General features: G+C 34.5%; 2 protein-coding genes across 6 annotated transcripts; one reads left to right on the top strand and one right to left on the bottom strand.

The window, feature by feature from the left end:
• Nucleotides 1-1,965: 1,965 nt before the first annotated feature.
• Nucleotides 1,966-5,978, bottom strand: LOC101204499 (putative pentatricopeptide repeat-containing protein At4g17915). Its single transcript, XM_031884700.1, has 4 exons — nucleotides 5,543-5,978; nucleotides 3,723-5,231; nucleotides 2,847-3,049; nucleotides 1,966-2,526 (listed from the first exon to the last, which is right to left on the bottom strand). The coding sequence occupies exon 2, from the start codon at nucleotides 5,190-5,192 to the stop codon at nucleotides 3,822-3,824; it is 1,371 nt and encodes a 456-aa protein (XP_031740560.1). The 5' UTR covers nucleotides 5,193-5,231; nucleotides 5,543-5,978; the 3' UTR covers nucleotides 1,966-2,526; nucleotides 2,847-3,049; nucleotides 3,723-3,821.
• An 8,032-nt stretch (nucleotides 5,979-14,010) lies between these two features.
• On the top strand, nucleotides 14,011-18,936 carry LOC101203991 (probable U6 snRNA-associated Sm-like protein LSm4). 5 transcript variants are annotated; one of them, XM_031884695.1, is made up of 9 exons: nucleotides 14,038-14,355; nucleotides 14,453-14,523; nucleotides 15,908-15,949; nucleotides 16,137-16,178; nucleotides 16,539-16,637; nucleotides 16,744-16,821; nucleotides 17,539-17,578; nucleotides 17,968-18,132; nucleotides 18,532-18,936. In XM_031884695.1, the coding sequence occupies exons 3-9, from the start codon at nucleotides 15,947-15,949 to the stop codon at nucleotides 18,552-18,554; spliced, it is 450 nt and encodes a 149-aa protein (XP_031740555.1). In that variant the 5' UTR covers nucleotides 14,038-14,355; nucleotides 14,453-14,523; nucleotides 15,908-15,946; the 3' UTR covers nucleotides 18,555-18,936. The 5 variants fall into 5 exon arrangements, with proteins under 5 accessions (XP_011653886.2, XP_031740555.1, XP_031740554.1 ...); XM_011655584.2 differs by lacking the exon at nucleotides 14,453-14,523 and having other exon boundaries at nucleotides 14,011-14,355; XM_031884694.1 differs by having other exon boundaries at nucleotides 14,038-14,523.
• Nucleotides 18,937-20,890: the final 1,954 nt, after the last annotated feature.

Raw genomic sequence — 20,890 nt, 5'->3', positions numbered from 1 at the left:
CCTTTGTTTCCTATCACTAGTTATCCCCCTCCACATATGCTTTTATTGCATCTCTTGAGTCCACATCTATTCCTAACTCCGTTCATGAAGTTTTATCTCATCTTGGCTGGCGAAATGCAATGATTGAGGAGATGACTGCTTTAGATGATAATAGTACTTGGAATTTGGTATCTCGTCCTGCAGAAAAGAAGGCCATTGGTTGTAAATGGGTGTTTGCTGTCAAGATGAAATCTAATGGAACAGTGGCTCAATTGAAAGCTCGCCTTGTTGCCAAAGGTTATGCTCAAATCTATGGAACTGATTATTCGAAGACATTCTCTCCAGTTGCCAAAGTAACTTCCATTCGTCTATTTCTTTCCATGGTTGCTACCCATAAGTGACCTTTGCATCAACTTGACATTAAGAATGCTTTTCTGCACCGTGATCTTCAAAAGGAAGTTTATATGGAACAACCACTTGTTTTTTGCTCAGGAGGAGAGTGATAAAGTATGTTGCCTTCAAAAATCTTTGTATGGTTTGAAACAGAGTCCTCGTGCGTGGTTTGGTAAGTTTAGTCAAGCTCTTGTATGCTTTGGTATGAAGAAGAGTACATATGATCATTCGGTTTTCTATCGCCGATCTGATAATGGTGTAGTTCTACTAGTTGTATATGTTGATGATATTGTTATTATTAGAAATGATGCATCGGGTATTTCGTCTCTCAAAACTTTCCTTCAGGGTCAATTTTATACGAAAGATTTGGGTCAATTGAAATATTTTTTGGGCATTGAAGTGATGAGAAGCAAGAAATGTATTTATTTGTCTCAATGAAAATATGTACTTGATTTGTTGTTTGAGACAGGAAAATTAGGAGCCAAACCAAGTGGCACTCCGATGATGCCAAATCAACAACTTGTTAAAGGAGAATTATGTAAAGATCGTGAGAGATATAGGAGATTAGTTAGAAAGTTGAACTACTTAATAGTGACTCGACCAAACATTGCTTATTCTGTAAGTGTTGTAAGTCAATTCATGTCTTCCCCTACAATGGTTTCATTGGGCTACAGTAGAGCAGATTTTGTATTATCTAAAAGTTGCTCTTGGACGTGAGATCTTATACAAAGATCATGGACATACGAGAGTTGAATGTTTTTCTGATGCTGATTGGGCGGGGTCTCGTGAGGATAAGAGATCAACTTCTAGATATTGTGTCTTTGTAGGTGAAAACTTAGTATCATGGAAGAGTAAGAAACAAAATGTTGGTTCTCGTTCGAGTGTTATGTCAGAATATAGAGCTATGACACAATCTGTGTGCGAAATAGTATGGATTCACCAACTATTATCTGAAATAGCCTTTAATATTACTGTGTCAGCTAAATTACAGTGCAATAATCAAGTTGCACTTCATATTGCATCTAATTCAGTATTTCATGAGCGAACTAAACATATTGTGGTGAATTGTCACTTCATTCGTGAGAAAATCCAAGAATTAGCTGTGTGCGAAATAGTGTGAAATAGTATGACACAATCTGTGTGTGAAATAGTATGCCACAATATGTGTGAAATAGTATGGCACAATCTGCGTGAGAAAATCCAAGAGCTATGGCACAATCTATGTGCGAAATAGTATGGATTCACCAACTATTATCTGAGATAGGCTTCAATATTACCGTGTCAGCTAAATTATGGTGTGATAATCAAATTGCACTTCATATTGCATCTAATTTAGTATTTCATGAACGAACTAAACATATTGAGGTGAATTGTCACTTCATTCGTGAGAAAATCCAAGATGGGTTGGTGTCCACAGGATATGTGAAGACCGGAGAACAATTGAGAGATATTCTAACTAAAGCTTTAAATGGAGCAAGGATAAGTTATCTGCGCAACAAGCTGGACATGATCAACATATTTGTTGCAGCTTGAGGGAAAGTGTTATGATAAATATATTTATATTTATATCATGTCCTTTATTGTAATTGTACATAGTGTCTAAAGTTTATTTTATTCTCTATATAAATATGTAACATTCCTTTGACTAAATATGAATAAGAAATATACTTATATGAATTCTAGACTACACAAAGCACACCATGTGAGATAGGTTCACAAATTGTTGTTTTCATACGAAGGACCAAATCAACACAATGATTCAGAAGAAACTAAACAGTTTTTTCTTTATGTGAAACTCAAACCAAAGAACTTGCTGCCCAGAACCACTCTACTTGAAGAACCTTTCCCAACCCTGCTTAGAACCAAGATGCTTGAAGAACTTCTACCACCCAGAACAGTAGGTTGGTACCAGATTTGTTGCGCAGACCCACTCTGCTTCGCCTGCTAGTTGTTCCCTCCATTAAGCCTCTACTAAATCTACATTTGTCTCCTATTGCTAAGAGTTTGCTGCTGCCACCAGATTAGATCCACCATTGTTCCCTACCCTCTATCTACCACTGGTATCAGATTCACCTTCGTGGATCTTCATAGCTTATTGTACCCAAATTTGATGCAGAAGGCGAGGAATCTCATCTTCACACATGTAGAGGTCCTCTAAAACAAGAATTTTTAGGACGGTAAGAAAATAGAAAAAAAATGGAGGGGAAAAGAGAAACAAAAAATTGAAGAATGACGAAAGTTGAATGAGATCCCGCCCCCCCCCCCCCCCCCCCCCCCCCCCGTTTTTTTTTGCCGCGTGCTTTTTATGTTTTCTTTTCAATTCCATAGGCCATTTTGGAAAAGGCTATAGAAAAACCTTTTTCTTGTAGTGAATGTGAGGCTGAACTTTCTTATGATAAAAATCAAAGACAAAAGAACCTTTACTTCAACACTTTAACATCTACAAAAATCCATAACAAATTTGAAAGACTTACCAATCCAAAAATGGCGATATTAAACAAGGACAGCCTCTGTTGAGGCTAAAGCCTCTGTCGAGGCTAAAGCCTCTGATGCAACCCCCACTTTGCAAGTATTTCAGCTTCCATGTGTAGCCAATCATTCGGAACAGTTGGCTAGTCCTCCCATGGTTTTCTCGTCTAATTTCTTCAGATGATGAGTGCTGCCTGTCTCAAACATCCTGCCATCACATTAACCAGAAATAAAGAGTTGACACAAGCAAATCCAGGCCCAGGGAATAAGGAAAAGCAACAGTTTCACATGGCAATAGAACAGAAATATATATACACATAGATAGATGGATAGATAAATATAATTGTTGCATTTTGTGCCAAAATAAACCAGCAGAAAGGTGATTTAAGTCAAACAAACTAGCTATATAGAAGAGTACAAATCGCAAATGATATTCAAAAATCGAAGTCCTAGAAGACTGAATAACAGTGTATATAACTGTGTATTCATTTGAGAGAGAGAGAGAGAGAAAGAAAGAGAGAAATAAACAAGCAGAAGGGTAGTGATTCATGTCAAACAAATTAGTTATACAAACGAGTTTCTCTTCCTTTTCTTTCTTCATTTATATTTAGTAAAAATGGGGGAGAGAGGTTTGAACCACGGAATTTTTGGTCCTCAGCATACACATGTGAGCTAAAGCTCTTGTCAGCTTCCTTTTTTTTTTTAACAAAAACAAGAATTTTTGTTGATGAAATAAAAAGAGGTTAATGCTCAAAGTACATTGAGAAAAAGTAACTAGTTATATTGAAGAGTGCAAATGAAATGATATTGTCAACCACAGAAGACTGATTAACAATGTAAGTAACTGTACATTCATTTGAGGGAGGGAGAAAGAGGTCTACCTTATAGTACTTGATGCTTGCATTGCCCACGAACAGAATAAATTGATTTTCAGAGTTGAAGTAATTATATAATCTGGTTCAATATTCAAACCCAGATGATCAACGAAAGTGTCGAGCCAAACGTAATTTGAATTTCAGTTTCCTCGCTTCACTTGTAAATCCTGAAGAACAAAGACCATCAATAACTGCACGTCGTGTAGCCTTAAGAACCTTCATGCCATCTCTTGAACATGAAATCAATAACTTTGACGCACAGCGGAACCTCCTTGCCTTGCAAAGATTGTGCACCAAGGAGGTATAGGTAAAAGAATCCCTTGTTTCCATCGATTCAAACAATCTAATTGCACGGTCAATTTGTCCAGCCTTGCACAACCTGTCGATTAGACAATTTAAGGCTACCAAGTTTGACGCAAAACCTGTTGTATACACACAATTCAAATGTTGCATGGCCCCCTCAATATTACCAACCCTGCACAGCCCATTAGTGATTATAGAATGTGTGTAGACGTCACATTCTAGTCCCCGAGGCTCTATCTCATCAAACAACTTATATGCAGCCTCTAACTTACCTTCTTTACAGTACAAATTAATAAATGTGTTATAAAAAGTAATATCAATTCCTACATCATTCTTTATCATCTGTTCCATACAAAATTTTGCCTCTTCAAACCGGCCTAACTTAAGAAAAGCACCAGAAACTGTGCAGTAAGCAAAGCCATCAAAAGCATATCCTTTGTTTTTCATCTTAGAAAAAATCTCAAATCCACGTTCATATTGCCTAGATCTAAAGCAGCTTTTCATCAAGGTTGTGTATGTTACAGCATTAGGCTCAAGACCCGAATCCATGGCCTCATTGAGCATCCTTATAGCAGCCCTCAACCTATCCACCTTGCAAAGACCATTAATAAGAATATTATATGTAACTAATTGAGGAATGAATCCATGGCGTTGTAAATTTCTGAATAACATAATAGCATTACTTGTATATCCATGTTTACAAAGGCCATTAATCATTGTATTAAATGTAACCGGATGAGGAGAAAGGTCCTTGAGTATAATGTCCTTGAAAACTCTATAGGCTTCGTCTGGCTTTCCTAATATGAAGAAACAGTGCATTAAAGTGTTGTAACTCCATATATCAGGAGTGATACCCGATTGAAGCATTTCTTCAAACAGATCAAGGGATTGTTCTAATGAGAAATTCCTAGTTGCACCAGCTATCAAAGAATTGTATGTAATAACATCCGGGCTTATACCAGCTTCCCTCATTCTATAAAGAACAGAATAAGCAGCATCCATGCCACTAAATCGACAATAGCCATCAATCAATGTATTATAAGTCACTACATCCGGGAGAACTCCTATCCGTATGCCGTCTATTATAACAGCTTCAGCTTTCTGCATTTGCTGAGATTTACAAAATGAGGCTACACAAATATTCAAAAATTTTGTAGAATATTTACAGACCATTCTTTTGAGGTATAATATGATCAATTTAAGCGCCAAAACCTGCCAAAACCCAGCAAATACAGGTAAAAACATGAGAACACAAACGAAGAAATGAAAAAAAAAAAATCAAGAATTTATGAGAGTCGTGATTTGAATTTTTAGAATTAGACCAATTCCATGAGTTGGAAAACTAATCTTCCCATTCGCATAAAAAGAAAACAAGCAAAACAATCGATAAGTCCCAGTAAAATAAAATCAAAACACAATGCATCCAAACTATAATTGATAATGAAAATCAAATAAAAACATGATGAGCAAGTCAGAAGAAGGAGAAGAGGAAAAATGAGGTGGAGGTAGGTGGAAACCAGTACCGTTGCAGCTCAGCTACAGAGATTGCGGACATTAACATCCTCCTCCCTGATGGAGTCCGACAACTTCTTCTCCAGACTGCAGAGCACAGTATTAACAGAGATAAAGAAGAAATCACAATGATTAAACAGGTTCTAGCAATCTAGATCGAGAAAGAGAAAAGAAACAACACGAATGGATCTAAAAAAAAAATTCGATTGGAATTTGGAGTACTATAGTGGGTTTGTAGCTGCCGCTGGAGCTCAATCCAATCCAAGGGATGCCTGAATAAAACCCTATCATGGATTCAACTTTGTGGAAATTTTTTTAAAAAAAATAACGGAAAATTATCCGAAATAATGCATTTTGAAGTTTCCTCTCTCAAAATAAACCCAAAGGCTTCGAGTTGGATGAAAATGTACCAATCAAGAATTGGAGTTCAAAAAATGAATATTATCGATTCAACATGGAATAGTCAATCCAATCCAAAAAGTCTGGATTTAAATTAACAAATTTTCATATATATATAGGAGTTGTTGTCCTAAATCTTATGGTCTTGTAGTTTATAATTGTATATATTATACAAACATTTTATTTATCTAATAAAATAAATATTTTATTTTATTTGACATTTAGTTGCATTAACCCACAAAAACAATAAATTAACGTCCAATGTTATCTTTTGTAACTTAAACATGTATGTGGAGACATATAAGTAGATCATGTTTAAGTGATAACTTAAATGGTCTGTTGTAGATGGATAAGGTTGGATACATTATCATGGTGACACTACGAATATGACATACTTTGTAGTTGTTACAATCGTTCTAAAATGTTACGAATGATTTTATCATAATCATTCATGTCGAGACTTTAAAGAATAGGTATTCTATACAAAGAGTTTGTATAAGATCGAACCATGAAATGAATAGTCTCTCTTATTAAAATCATTACTAGTTGAGACTATATTTCACCAGGATGACCATAGGTGACTTGACTTGAATCCTGAGTGAGTTGTGAACTCCTGCCTATGAAGACAATCCTTTGATTTGCATGAGTGAGAATGACTTATGTCTTCGACTCAATAGGCCTACTATTTTGGGGATTCAACTAATTATGGAGTTGGAAACACAACTACACAAGAAGGAATTTACTCATTCTCTATAGATAGAGTAAGTAGAGAAATTGTTTTCTTAAAGGTAGATTTCAAGACTTGAACAATGTGGTGTCACACCCTCTCTTGGCCCAAGAGGAGTTTAGTTAAAGTGTCTTGGCTAATACTTCATATAAGTTTGGCAAGATGTATACTTGGGCCTTTTCATTTGTCTTGACCTAACGTTCATGTGCTTCTCGAACAATTTCAATTGCATTAGCAGCCGGGACTTGAGGGAACTCCTCAACTAGGAAAAGTCGCAAGTCATCGATAATTAGCACAGTGTTGATAGTATTTTTTCAATATGCATAATTATTGTCATTAAGTTTATCAACAACCAACGTATTTAAAATAGCACTCATCATTATCAAATTGCTGAAAACATACAATTTATTTATACTAGTTATACTAGCATTATCCATCTAGAAAACCAATCAATTTAGCAATATCTATTTTGCAAATATGCTTCATTGAGGTAGGATAAAAACCTTCGTAGGGTGATTAATTATCCCTTCACTGAATTGAGATAATCTCAGCTAAATATTACACATAAATAACTCTTATTCCTATAATAGTTGATCATTATTGTTTAGTCAAGAAATGATTAACTTACTTAAAAATTTCTCGTAAGTGTAACCCTTCTTCATTTTAGATTCTAGAGTTCCGTCCCAATAAATAATCCGTAGAGAGAAGCTGATTGAAATAAAAACTAAAGAAATCATATTAATTTTTGGAATTTGAGTAAAATCTCATGCAAACACCTTCCGTAGGGGGACACAAGCAAAGGTGCCTCAAAGCTAAGCATGAGAATTTACTAGAAACTAATGGAAGAGACCACGGGATTTATTGACACACATCCCTCTTCCACTTACTATAAACACTATCTTCATTCACCTTTTTATTGACATATACAAGCATCACCCATAGGGGACACAAGCAAAGGTGTCTCGAGGTTAAGCATAAGTCTCACGGTGTGAATGTTTAATTAGAAATGTGAAAAGAAAAATGAAGTATCATATACTCCATTTCCTCCCACTTAGGGTTTTACTTAAAATTAATTAAGTTAGAAATTTTGCCTAATTATTTATCTAAGTTTATTGTTAAATTGGCCGAATAAAACTCTTATATTGGATATTTTAACAATATATGATTATTTTTCATTAAACACTTCGATAAATATAATCGTGTATTGCATGCTTATAAAATATTTGACTAATTCACCTTCCAGGTCAGCTCCCAAGTAGGCGTGTTTCATTACCATTAGCTTAAGTACCCCAGCCTAGATAGAACTTGTCTTAGGCAAATGTTCCTTATAGATAAATATTTTATAAATTTAATCTTTTATTGATATCATTTTAATCCTATTAAAACAGAAAAAAAAATCATATTTCTAATCTAATTAGAAATATTATTCACTACGGTCCAGGTGAATTAATTTAAAACTAATTGTGACCTTATGTTAGCATGCAACTCTTTGTTCATTAAGGTCTAGCGATTAAAATCCCTAAGTGAGGAACCACATCATCACGCAATAAGGATTCACTAGCAGACAAGAATGGTAGTTGGAGTTGATGTGACTTGACAAGGCTGGAAGGCGCTGACATATCATAAGAATAGAAGTTTTCCATCGAAAGTAGCCTATATAAAGCCTCCTTCCACACCAAGTAACTTTGTCTGGTCCGAATAAATCAAACCTAGAGAGCTCAATTGGAGTCGGCAAAAAGACTAGCCTTTTCGCTTTCTATAAAACATTTCATCCTGTTCTCCAACCAATCTTGTAAGTGAAAGCTTAGAGAGAAAACTAGAGAGAGAACCACCATTTTCTTCACCTAACTTGTAAAAGAGCCAAGGAATGCTTAGGCATTCTGCGACTCGACTTTCATCTATTTATTTTTCATTTTTGTATTTTATTATAATGTATGAATTTATATTGGACAGTGGTCAAAAGCCTACATTTTTTAATACATTGCAAGTTTATGTCTTTTCCATCCATCATGTCTTCACTATTCATCTGTCAAAGTGTTATAAGTAGTTTAGGCTTGTGATAAGTTCTTGAAAGAAGTCTAATATATAAGGTTTATGGCGTTAGTTGAACTTTACTCCATCGCTTGGCCAGCGTCTATCGCCAACTACTCAAGAAAGTAAGTAGCAAGGATATAGCTAAAGTGCGCAAGAAGTAGTTTGACAATAAACTCCATCTTGGCGATTTAGCCTCCATCATTTGTGTTTCGAAAGGAGAACAAGTGTGGTAACTTGGCGTCGAGAGGTTGTCACCCTTAAAAGAGAGGTAATATGAGTTTATAAGTAACAACTTCTAGATAGCTATCGCTTAACTAAGCTTTATCATTTGCATCTTTAGAGGCGAGCAAGTGTGGTGTTTAAGGCACTGAGAAATGTTCACCTTAATTAAAAGATAGTTAACTGATCTTTATCGCATTAAGGCCTATCGAATGACTTAATCACCTAGAATGTGGAGACTTTCCTTCACACTTTCTTAACACAAGTTAGTTCATTCCCGGCCTTCTTACCTTTTTATGTCATCTTTTACAGAATCTCTAATGTAGATATTAGGTTTAGTACTTAGACATACTTTTAATTTATACTATATAATTATTGTATATCGTCTAGATGAGAAGTGAGCTTTATAGCCAAGGTTTGATTGAAATTCCCTGTGTTTGCCCCTGGACTTCCAAGGTTACAAACAACCTATAAAGAATGAACTTACTTATCATGGTTATATCACATGGACACAAATATCTATAGTGAGAGACTGCAACTGCGAGACTTTAGTGGAATGATCCGTTAGTTAACGAACGTTGATTAACTTGGTCTAAAAGACTTTAGCCAGTTAATCTCATATCGTTAGAGCCTATGATATATAGGTCTATTAGGTTTTCCCACTAGCTCACAAGGAATCAAATTAGAACATTATAATGGAATAATTCGAATTGTTTGAATTATGTAAAGAGAGAGAAACTGACAACTATATTTGATATAGTCGTCGATTATAAGCTTAAGATAGAGCTTCATGTTAAAATGTGATTTAAATTTTAAAAATATGAATATGGATTCATATTCGGAAGTTCAGAATTGATAGAAATGGTCAAAGTTGTGAAAAGTCAAAATGTTAACTTTTGACTTTGAAAAGTCAAACTTTGACCGATTTTATATTCAAATGTGATTTTAATTTTAGAGAAATGAATGCGGATTCATGTTCGAGAGATCAAAATTAGTCAAGATAAACAAAATGATACAAAGTCAAAATGTTGACTTTAGACTTGAAAAAGTCAAACTTTGAATTTGATTTAAATGTTAAATTACCATATTGTCCTTAGACTAATTTAAATAATAACACTTGTTGAGATTTGACAAGTTTATCACTTGCATGTGATATACAACTGGCTTATTGTACAAGCCACCTACCCCACTAAGAATGACAAGTGATGAGATAGAAAAGCTCTTGCATGTAGTTTGCTTGTAAAGAGTTTGTTTGTTTTTTTTTTTTTTTTTTTGCAAATGTGAAAGGACTTTTGGATTTGTAAAATGGTAAGAATTAATTTTGCAATTGTGAATTACAAAATAAAACCAATAACTCTTTTTATTTTACTCTCAACAAAAGATCTAAAAGTTAGGTTCCTCCAAAAAATATCATCTCTTTCTATTTTCTCCACCATTCGAGTCTCACAACTTGGTTCCAAGTTTGGAGAATAGTGGGTCAACACCAGTGGTAGTCTCGACTTCAAGTTTGTGAGGAGATTGTGAATTGTTCATGAGGAGATTACAATAAGAGAAAAGCATCAAAGGTGAGTTTTACTTTTAACTCTATCTTTATTTCAAATAGGGTTATTATGTATGTTGATTACTAAATTTGTTTAGTTGCAATTAGAGTAAAGTTTGATCCTTATTCCGCTGTGCATGTCTACCATGTCCATCAAAATCATCATTAAAAAAGTGGCATTCTTTCCTCCAACACAAAAGCTCATCGAGTCACCTCTCTTCGTCTTCACTTCTCTTAATAACATATAATAAACCATTGAACTGCTAAATCTTCTTGTCGTTTGTGTCTGAGATTGAGTTTTGGGTTTTTTTTATTTGCTTGTCGTATAGTCGGTTGTTTGATTTTTTAAATTCCATTATGGAGGATTGAGTTGAAGATGACTAATGCTGAGGGTTTTGTGTGTGAGCGAGAAATGTTATGGTAATACTAGTGATACAAACTAAGACATATATGAGCAAGACAATTATGAATGATCCTAGCGAGACAAATATAGGGTGTTTAGCGAGACACTTATGGACGAGACTAACAAGATACTTATAAACGTGCCTAGCGATACACTTTTGAGCCAACCTAAGGAGACACTTATGAACGAGCCTAGCGAGATAGCGAGACTTACTTTAGTAAGACATATTCTAGCGAGACAAAAAACATCGTCGATCTGTTGTTTTTTCCTGAAGATCTATAACTGATCGAATCTTTATTTATGCTTTGGAGGATTGAATTAAAATGACAACTCATTTCAAAATACATGTGGCATTTCTAGGGCAAGCAACAAGCTTGGCTTACATTGCAAATGCAAACAAGATAATGTTGAATAAGTTGACCACATGTTAGTTAGAGATGTTCAAGAGAATAGTTTTTGGATAATTTTTAGACATGGACATGGTATTCAGTAGTTCGATGGACCATCATATGTTATTGAGAGAAGTGAAAAGGAAGAGAGATGGCTCGATGAGCATCTGTGTTGGAGTAGAGTCTATCACTTTTTTTAAGGATGATTTTCATTGATTTTTGACGATTCCCCATGCAAATTGATCGAGATGAGAAGTCGTCACTTGAACTTCAAATGAAGTACTTTGGTAAGTAATCTACAATGACTCCATTCCACATCGATAGCTTGGAAAAAAAGTATAAGAATTTGGAGTTTGAAAATGATGATGATGCAACAAAGATCACCCAGTATACTACATAAAGATTGTAGTGATAGGAAAGAAGATGCATAAAGGTGCAGCTGAAATTCAATTGTTCAAAGATTCTTATTGTTTACTTTCTTGAACCATTTGACTTTTAATATATTTTGTTTCTTAGTTAGGTATGGACATATGAGATTCCATTGGCATCAATAGTAGGAAATATTGTCGATTACAGGTGTCACACCCCACCTTGAGCACCTGCTTACTTCAGTTGACATCACGCCACATCTCAGACCAAGCAAGCAGGTGCTTGGGGTGGGGTGTGACAGAATGAGTAAGGTAATCGTGCCCCATATATTGCATTAGTCATGTTCCTACTTGGTGTCCTACAATGTATTGGAGAGAGAGATTTCTTAGTCTCCAAATGTAAGTATACTCTATGCATAATTAAATTATATGGCTTTATTGAAACTATTTAACTAATATGTTTGGGTTGTTAATGTAGATAAGGTCAAAGAAATTTTTGTCATTATTAATGTTGAGATTGAGTTTGGGGATACCAAATAGATAGACTCATCTTCGATCTTAGTATGAACGACGAAAGCTTTGAAACTAATAGCTCGTTGAGTAGTAGAGATACTTTGGAGCGTCCAATGAATGTTGAAGGTGATAGGAGAGACAAGGAAACCGACGACGAGATAGAGAAAATTTTTCAAGCTGTAGATGTGGGAGGTAACCACAGGTTGCCACTATGAATGATGACCATAATGAGGTTCCTCATAATGTTAATGGTCCCCAAGAGCATCGTAGAAGAATGATTGAAGATGGAAGCGACCCTTCATAAAGATGTGAACCTTAGGGAGGGAGCAAGACGTGAACCATTTGTCTATTCATATCTATGAAGCATTGATAACTTGATTCAAAGGTTAGATGATTGTGTTTCGTTGTTAGACGATCGTGTGTCGAAGGTTGAGGAATACATGATCGATGTGAAAGCACAGTTACTCATTATTACGTCCATGCTTCAGTCCATGTGCAATGCATGTATCCAATATTGTTGGTTGTAATTTGGTTGACACTTGCTTTAAGTTACTAATTCATTTGTTGCCTAAGATAAAGTTTCATTATTGTGTGTTTGAGGCGACAACATGTCCCAACTCACATACAAATGATAAAGGCATGATGTCATCTACTAGAGAGCGAGTGTGGTTGCCCATACCATCGTCACATGGATCGTCATCATCCATACCACCACCCTTCTCCTACTGATGTTCCACCTTCTGAGCCTAGTGGGTCTACCCTACCCATTGTTGTATCACATGTTGAGCGACATTAACCTAGTCATTATAGTTCTATTGCTCGATCTTCACAACACTACACTGCCCATCGTGGTTAAAAACTCATGTGTTTTCCCTTCTTGTTGATGGATGTTCCACCCGCTCTTTATATATATTAAAAATCCCTTTATATATCCATTTAAATTTCACTTTTCAAAATTTATAGGTGTAAATTATGTTTTTGAATTTCAAATTTTAATTTAATTTGTCTTACTTGTATTTCTTTATAATATCATTATTTATATATTACTTTAATTTTTGAATTTCATTTATTTTCTATACATCAATTTAAATTTTTATTTTTCAAATTTTTAATAGGGAAATTTTCAAAAATAGCCAATTTTACAAAATATTTACAACCTATAGCAAATTCTATCACAGGTTGATATTGATATGCTATAGTGATAAAAGACCATCATTGATAGAATCGAAAAAATTGCTATACCTTGTAAATATTTTAATTTATTTTGCTATTTTTAAAAATGTCCCTTTCTAATATGTATTTTTTTTTTAATTTTGAAATTTAAAAAATTCAATATAGATTTGTTTATATTTTATCTTAAATTCAATTTTAATTTTTATTGCATTTAAAACTAGTTACAATTTTACAACATAAAACATTTTTTCCCTAAAATATTCATTTTCTTTCACTTTGGCTGTAATAGAATAGGGTATGTAATAGATTATATAAACTTTTTGATGATTTCTTTTTCTATATTTAATGAAAAACACCAAAGTTATCAAACTTGTATGTGTTTCTAATTTTTTTTCAAGAACATAAAACAAGAACAATTATAAAAAAAATATTTATGTTTCTTACTTTTAAAAGGTAGAAAACAAGAAATAGAAAACAGAAAATAAAAAACAAAAACATTATCAAAACATGTCCCAACTCACATAATTGCTGAGATGAAGATTTGAACTCGAAGTGAGTGTCAAATGAGTTAAGTTCATGTTGATAAATAGTTAGCATTTTGATAGCTGATAAATAAGTTTGAATCCAATTTAAAATTTTATAAAGGTTAAAGTCATTTTTTTTAACATTACAAAAACGATGAAAATGAGAATTTGTGATTTATATGGAGGTGGAGACATTATGGTCATTTCTCTTTCTCATTCTTAGTATTATTAGAAAAAAAGAAGCAAAGAAATGAGAGTCTTCTTTTTCTCCTCTTCCTCCGCGCATCAGCCCTTGCCCTTCATCTTTCAATCTTTCCGTCCGCCCTAGGACCAGCCACCGACGACTCCCTCCTCTCTTCGTCATCTCTCCCTATCTCTCCGTCACTCTCCTCCGCTCACCGTCTCCCTATCTCCTCCAGCCGACGCCATCACCTGCCGATCGCCATTTGCGCCGCTCGACTCATCGGACGACAACCATCTCGTCGCGCTGCGCCACCCTCTGCCACCGCTTGCCTCGCCAAATCTGAAAGTTGAGGTTAGTTTTGGGCTGTTCGGTGAGTTTCGTGGGGTTTTTCTTGAAGATCTATACTACCCATTAGCCTTTAGCTTCAAATGACTAGTTCCTATCACAGTAGCGGTGCCGTTTAGTTGCTGTCCATCCGGTTCATTCAGGTTTTTGTCAACATTTTGGTAATTAGCAAAGGTGAGAAATATTAAGATGTCATAGAGTTTTGGGTAATGATTTGCTTATCTTAGTTGGATTTCTTGGAGTGTTTCGACTGCCCATTTAGTTTCGACTTTGATTTTGTAATACCCATTACATTTCATTGTCTAGCCTTTAGAGGCCCTGAATTGGCCATTTTCACACAATTTGGATAATATTCTAAGCTTCAAAGTGGATTTTGAGTACCCATCTAACTTTAGTGATAACATTGGGTAATCCACAGTGGTGGATGCTTGATTTCGAATTTAGAAGTTAGGTAAGAGTACCTTGCTATGTTTTTGGTAGGGTTTGGAGTAACTTTATTGGGTTTTTCTAAAGTTCTTGAATACTCTAATATTGAATAGTCCATGATGTTGAAAGCTACATTTCGAAGTTAGAAGATCGTTAGGGTGCTCTCCATTAGAATTAAGGCTACTTTGATAAGTGTTTAGTAAGATTTGGGTCATTTTAGTAAGTTTTGTGAATACCCATTTAGTTTCGACATGAAATTTCCGTTACCATATTGTTTGAATGGAAGATTGGAGACTTTAGAGAACTATGAAGTGTTGTTCACCTTACTTAAAGATTGTTAAGGACAAGTGTGGGAGTTATTGACTTGTTAGTTTGGCATTAAGTTTGTTGAATTGATCTAAATCTCTTAAATTGTTGATATTGAGAATAAGAGCATATTAGTATAAAAGACCCATTGAATTTATACTAAGTTTGGATGCTCATTTGGTTAAGAGTTTAATGTGAAGTTTAAGGGTGCAAAGGTGGAATTTTTAGCCTAGACTAAAGCATGTAGGTAAAAATTCAATCTAAGTCTTGGAAGAAAGAAATTGAAGTCTTCACACCTAATTAGATTTCAAAGGAACCAAATGCATAAACCAATAGGAAAACACAAATGGAGACAAACCCAGCACAAAATGGACCTCCCATGCACTCTGACGCACCGACGTTTGAGGGATGAGGCAATGTCTTCTGGCTGTGCGTGAAGCTCATGTACAGCTCTTTCCAGCGAGCGATGAACTCAGATAGGGGCGGATGGTGGGGGCGCTCCTTCTGAGGTGAGCGGTGTGGACAAACGGCCACTCGTACTTGGTGATCAAACCTAAACCCTAACGGAATGTAGCCGTTAAAGAATAAACAAATAGATGAATGTTCTAAACTTTAGATTTCTTTGATACCATGTTGTAGTTAGAGTGAAATATGAAATAATTCCCTTACTTCGTTCTATACAATATATATGGGCATTCCTAGAAACCCGAAGTAAAGACTAGTGAATTACAATAAAGGACAAAAGACTAATAAGTTCCTATAGTTACATATATATTATAATATGAGCATCTGGGAACTTACGTTCTTTAGGTTTTTTTTTCTACAGGTAGTATCTGCTTCTAGTGTCTGCTTCATATCTTTAAAGATGGTATGTTACTGAACTTGTTTTTTCATCTGTTCCTGTTTTCCTTTTGGTTCATGATTAATTTTGCTCGTGTAACTTCAGAGTGTTTATTCATTTAATGTCTCTGATAAGTTGAATTATTTCCTTCAAATGCGTGGTTGTCACCTGTTGTTTCCTCTTTTCCCTTCATGGGTGTGCTCTTTTATTGCAGCTTCCTCTTTCCCTCCTAAAGACTGCTCAAGGACACCCAATGGTGAGGGCTTTCTTTCAGTTGTCTTTCTGTTAATACACAGGAGAGCTTATATGCACCTAGATATATTCAAGAGAGAGTATCACATTTGATTGCTACTTTAAAGTGTCGATTAATTTGATATCCAGATAAGTAGGATAATACGTTTCAAATTGATCCCCTGGAGCTTCTATTATGGTTATTGTTGTCATTATTATTTTGGATTATTTTTGCTTGGCTAAATCTTTAGTGCCATCACAGTGATACATGGTGGGTATATGGCTTTGCTTTGTCTTTAGCTATTCCGGCTGTTGTCAAGAACTTCTACTTTAGACTCCGTTTATGTGCTTGTTCTAAAAATGTATAATTTCTGTGTTGCAACAGTTGGTGGAATTGAAAAATGGTGAGACTTACAATGGCCATTTGGTTAATTGTGACACATGGATGAACATTCATCTTCGGGAAGTCATCTGCACTTCTAAAGTAATGCGCTTCTATTTGATGGATGTTTTTTTTTCTTTTGGGTTTTTCTTCTTTCTCTAGGAGTTTGAACTTATAATGACCATGTTTTCCAATTATCAAATATCAGGACGGTGATCGGTTTTGGCGAATGCCCGAATGTTATATCCGTGGTAATACAATCAAGTATTTGCGAGTTCCAGATGAGGTATTCATGAAAACTGTTGGCTTTTTTACTGTTTAATTGTGTGATGTTTGATGCATCAGAGTACCTTACATCTAACATGCGGTTGTTGAACAAAAAAGTCAGTTGCTTAATTTAGTTCTTTTTCCATTTCTGGCAAATCACATACTTCTCAGCCGCATCTCATTTTTATTTCTGGTTTCTAATATTATTTCCTCTCTTCTTTGACTTGTATTCATACAACTTTGTCATCATCTTTAACTTGTGAATGTGATTTTCTCGGTATCCACCAAAAAGTGATGTAATAAAACAGTTCTTTTTTTTTTTATATATATCCGTGAGTGTCTGAGCCAGCTTACGCGTATCTCAACTAATCTCACGGGACAACCCGCCTAACCCTACAACATTTGGTTGTCAAGAAAACTCGTAGGAAATTAATTCCTAGATAGGTGGCCACCATGGATTGAACACATGACTTTTTAGTTAGTTATTGAGGCTACGTTTCCCTTTTTACCACTAGGTCAACCCATGATGGTTAATGAAATCGTTAAAATTATTCTTTTTCTTTCTGGTGATTTAAGTTATATCACTCCTGTCTTGTAATTTGCCCTAACTATAGTAAATTTTCTAGTTTTTGATGAACTGTTTCAGTGTTATTATCTCTTTCATACACGCATGGACGGGAGTGTACACTTGCACTCCTGAAATGTTCTATTTCACTTATTTTGTATTGTTTTTCAGGTTATTGACAAAGTTCAGGAAGAAACCAAAAGCCGTGCAGGTATACTGTTTATGCATTTTATATTATATAATGATTGTCAAATGAAGTAAAAAGATAAAATGTATTTTGCATTTAGGAAATTTGAAACTGTAAAACCAATTAATTCTTGAAGTTCTCCCAAAATAATAATAATAATAACTTAACTCTTAAATCTTTTCTTTTTGGAATCTTGTACAATATCCATGTTGTAAATCTGAAAAAAGATGGACATTCGACATCTCATAAAATACTAAAAAAATTTGCCAATGTTTGAATGTATTGGACTCTTGATTGTCCAGAACATCTAATGAGTCTAGATAAACTATGCTATTATAGACCAAGATTAATTTCTCCTTTGCCCTTGGTTTCTGACAAGTAAGGAAACTGATGCTTTGACACCAAATTTTCAGATAGGAAACCTCTGGGTGTAGGGCGTGGACGAGGAAGAGGGCGTGAGGATGGTCCTGGTGGCAGACCAGCTAAAGGAATGGGGCGAGGCTTTGATGATGGTGCAAAAGCTTCTACTGGCGGCCGTGGAAAGGGTGGCCCTGGTGGGAAACCTGGTGCCAACAGAGGTAAAACTAAACTGAATCTTTGTTATTTATGAAACTTGAATTTGCTATTTTAGCTTCCCCATTTGATGACAATTTTGCTTTTGCTTTTGCTTTGCTATGCCCCTTATCTATTCAATGTTTTCTTCGTTTAATTTTTCAACCTCTAAGAAGACTTGGGCCAAATTTTACAAACGAAATAGAGGGGTTTCATAAACTATTTCCGTATTTCAGTTTTCTAAAATTTAGCTTTGACTTGAAAGTTGACTTGGAGTAGGTTAGAAATCAATGGAAAAGGTTTAAATGGAAAAGAGTATAAACAAGAAAAATGTTTGTGAAAAAAGAAAAGAAACTATAAACAAAAACGTTTACAAGTGGACTTCTTATCTCATCTTATTAATCTTGTTTTTTCTCTTGATATAGTTGGAGGCAGGGGACGAGGTTGATCAGATTGATATCGGTAACAGATGAAATGGACTAATTACATATGCAAGCTCTGCCCAGTTTTCAAGTCGGCAGCCGTGTGTTTTCTGTTTTATGCATCTTCTTTTGGTCTGGATTCATGAGTGAATATTTGTGAGATTTTAGTGCCAGACCTCTGCGAAAGTTATAAACTAGACAAACGGTTCATTTTAATTAATGGTGTAATTGATTGCAAATTTGGTTTATAGTTTTGGGGATTGGAATGTAGATAGTTTCATGTTTCCAGATGTTTTCTGTTGACCTTGGAGAGGCTGTCATAAATTTAGCCACACAAATATCTGAAAGTTAAAACTAAGATCAAAGTCTCTCAATTAGTACTGTGAGTATAGAGGTTCATTTTGATTATCCGATATTGTTTAGATATTTCTAACAAATATTGCCAATATGCTGTTTTTTTATTGCGATATTGGGTGTGTTGCAATTGTACAGCTGGTCCACTAGGGGTGTTTGTGGTTCGGTTTGAAGATAAAAATGCGTCGAACCTCAAAATGCAAAAAAAATTCTCATCTAAAACTGAATTGAGCCGTTCATCTATGTTAAATCGAATTGAAACTGAATTGTTTATCTATAAATAAAATCAATTCGAAAGCGAATCATTTATGCATAAATATTAGAATCAAAATCCTCAACGAACATTATATTAATAAATAAAAGGGTTTTTCTTTAAAAAAAAAATATAACAAACTGTCAAAATATTTAAACAATAGATCTACACGTTCTTGTACTTCATATTAAATGACGATTTTCAAATTTAAACGATTGTGTAAATCATGATACATGATCTTGAGCATTAGTTGCAATGAGATGTCTCAGAAGGAAAGAATTCTACCTTCATCTCAGGTATACAATGCTTCAAGACTTCTTTGAATGAAATCATTCTTCCTTTAGTTATTGAATCTTGGGGTTTAGTGAAATCAAGATGGCCTCGGATGAAATAATTTTGCCTTTATTTTATTCTATCTTAGACATACATTGCCCTGAGATGCTCCGGGATGAAATACTTCTGTCTTTTATTCAATCTTAGGCCTTAGTGGCCTCGAGATGGTCTGGGACAAAAGAATTTTGTCTTTATTTTATTCAACCTCGGCGTATATTGTCTAGAGATACCTCAAGACGAAGGACTTTGACCTTTGGTTATTCAATCTTGGACCATAATTGCACCGAGGTGGTCCAGAATGAAAGAATTCTGCCTTTATTTTATTCGATCTTAGGCATACATTGTCCCAAGTAGGGTGTACGCGGGTTGGATTGAGGGACATTACCAACCCAACCCATCCCATATTTTTGGGTTGGTTAGGTTGGCAACCCGAATAACTCGAATAGTATTCCCAACCTAACCCTTAAAATATGGGATGAGTTGGGATTGGTTGTCGAGTTGTCATTCCTAAGTATCAACCAACATTTTCTTTTACCCTCATTTTCTTCAATTAATAATATATATATACAATATAATATAATATGAAATGAAACTATCAAAAACATCAAATTTGATAAAATATTTACAAAATATAGTAAAACTTCATATTCTATCAATAACAAACATTTGATAGACACTGATATCATTTTATTAGTTTCTATCATTGATAGAATTCAAAAATTTTGATATAACTTATACATATTTTAATTTATTTTGATATTTTTAAAAATGCCACTAAATATTTATTTTGGGTTGGATTGTGTTGTCGGGTTTCCATCCCTAAATATTTATTTTGCTATTATAAATATAGTTATAGATATATAAATAAAACAAAAATTTTCAACCCACCTTTTAAACTAACCCATCCCAACCTTTATATTATGGGTTGGGTAGTCTGGGTTGTTGGGTTATTCGGGTTATTCTTACACCCAAGCCTTGATATGCCCTTGGATGAAAAACTTCTACCTTTAGTTATTCGATCTCGAGCCTTAATTGCATTGAGATGGTTAAGGATTAATAAATTGCAAAAAATGTTTTTTTTTTAATTTACTTTAAATAAAAGTCCTACAAAGTTACAAACATAGATTAGATTAATTTGTATGACATACAAGTTTCAATTTCAAACATTGAAGTTTGAAAGTCCATCAAAATAATTCCTTCCTACAAAGTTACAAACATAGAAGTTTCAAAGTCCACCTAACATAAATAAAAGTCCTACAGTCATACAAACTTCATCAAGAAAACTTTTTCTTCACGTTCTTATTCTTATCATTCTTCTCCTTGATTTTTGCTTCTATACCCTCACTGAAGTCTAAAACAAATATCGTTATTAACATATTAATGACATAATCAATATATTTGAATTTTGAAGTATAAAAATTA

This window comes from Cucumis sativus, chromosome 4 (assembly GCF_000004075.3).
Source record: "Cucumis sativus cultivar 9930 chromosome 4, Cucumber_9930_V3, whole genome shotgun sequence".
In the NCBI taxonomy this organism is placed as follows: Eukaryota; Viridiplantae; Streptophyta; class Magnoliopsida; order Cucurbitales; family Cucurbitaceae; genus Cucumis; species Cucumis sativus.
This window is presented reverse-complemented; position numbering and strand designations above follow the sequence as displayed.

Excerpts from the sequence above, each read along its gene's own strand:
- LOC101203991 (XM_011655584.2), top strand. Across the intron at positions 16,179-16,538 it reads CTGCTCAAGGACACCCAATG|TTGGTGGAATTGAAAAATGG; the intron begins GTGAGGGCTTTC and ends GTGTTGCAACAG. Across the intron at positions 18,133-18,531 it reads GAAACCTGGTGCCAACAGAG|TTGGAGGCAGGGGACGAGGT; the intron begins GTAAAACTAAAC and ends CTCTTGATATAG.
- LOC101204499 (XM_031884700.1), bottom strand. The coding sequence starts at position 5,192 with ATGGTCTGTAAATATTCTACAAAATTTTTGAATATTTGTGTAGCCTCA.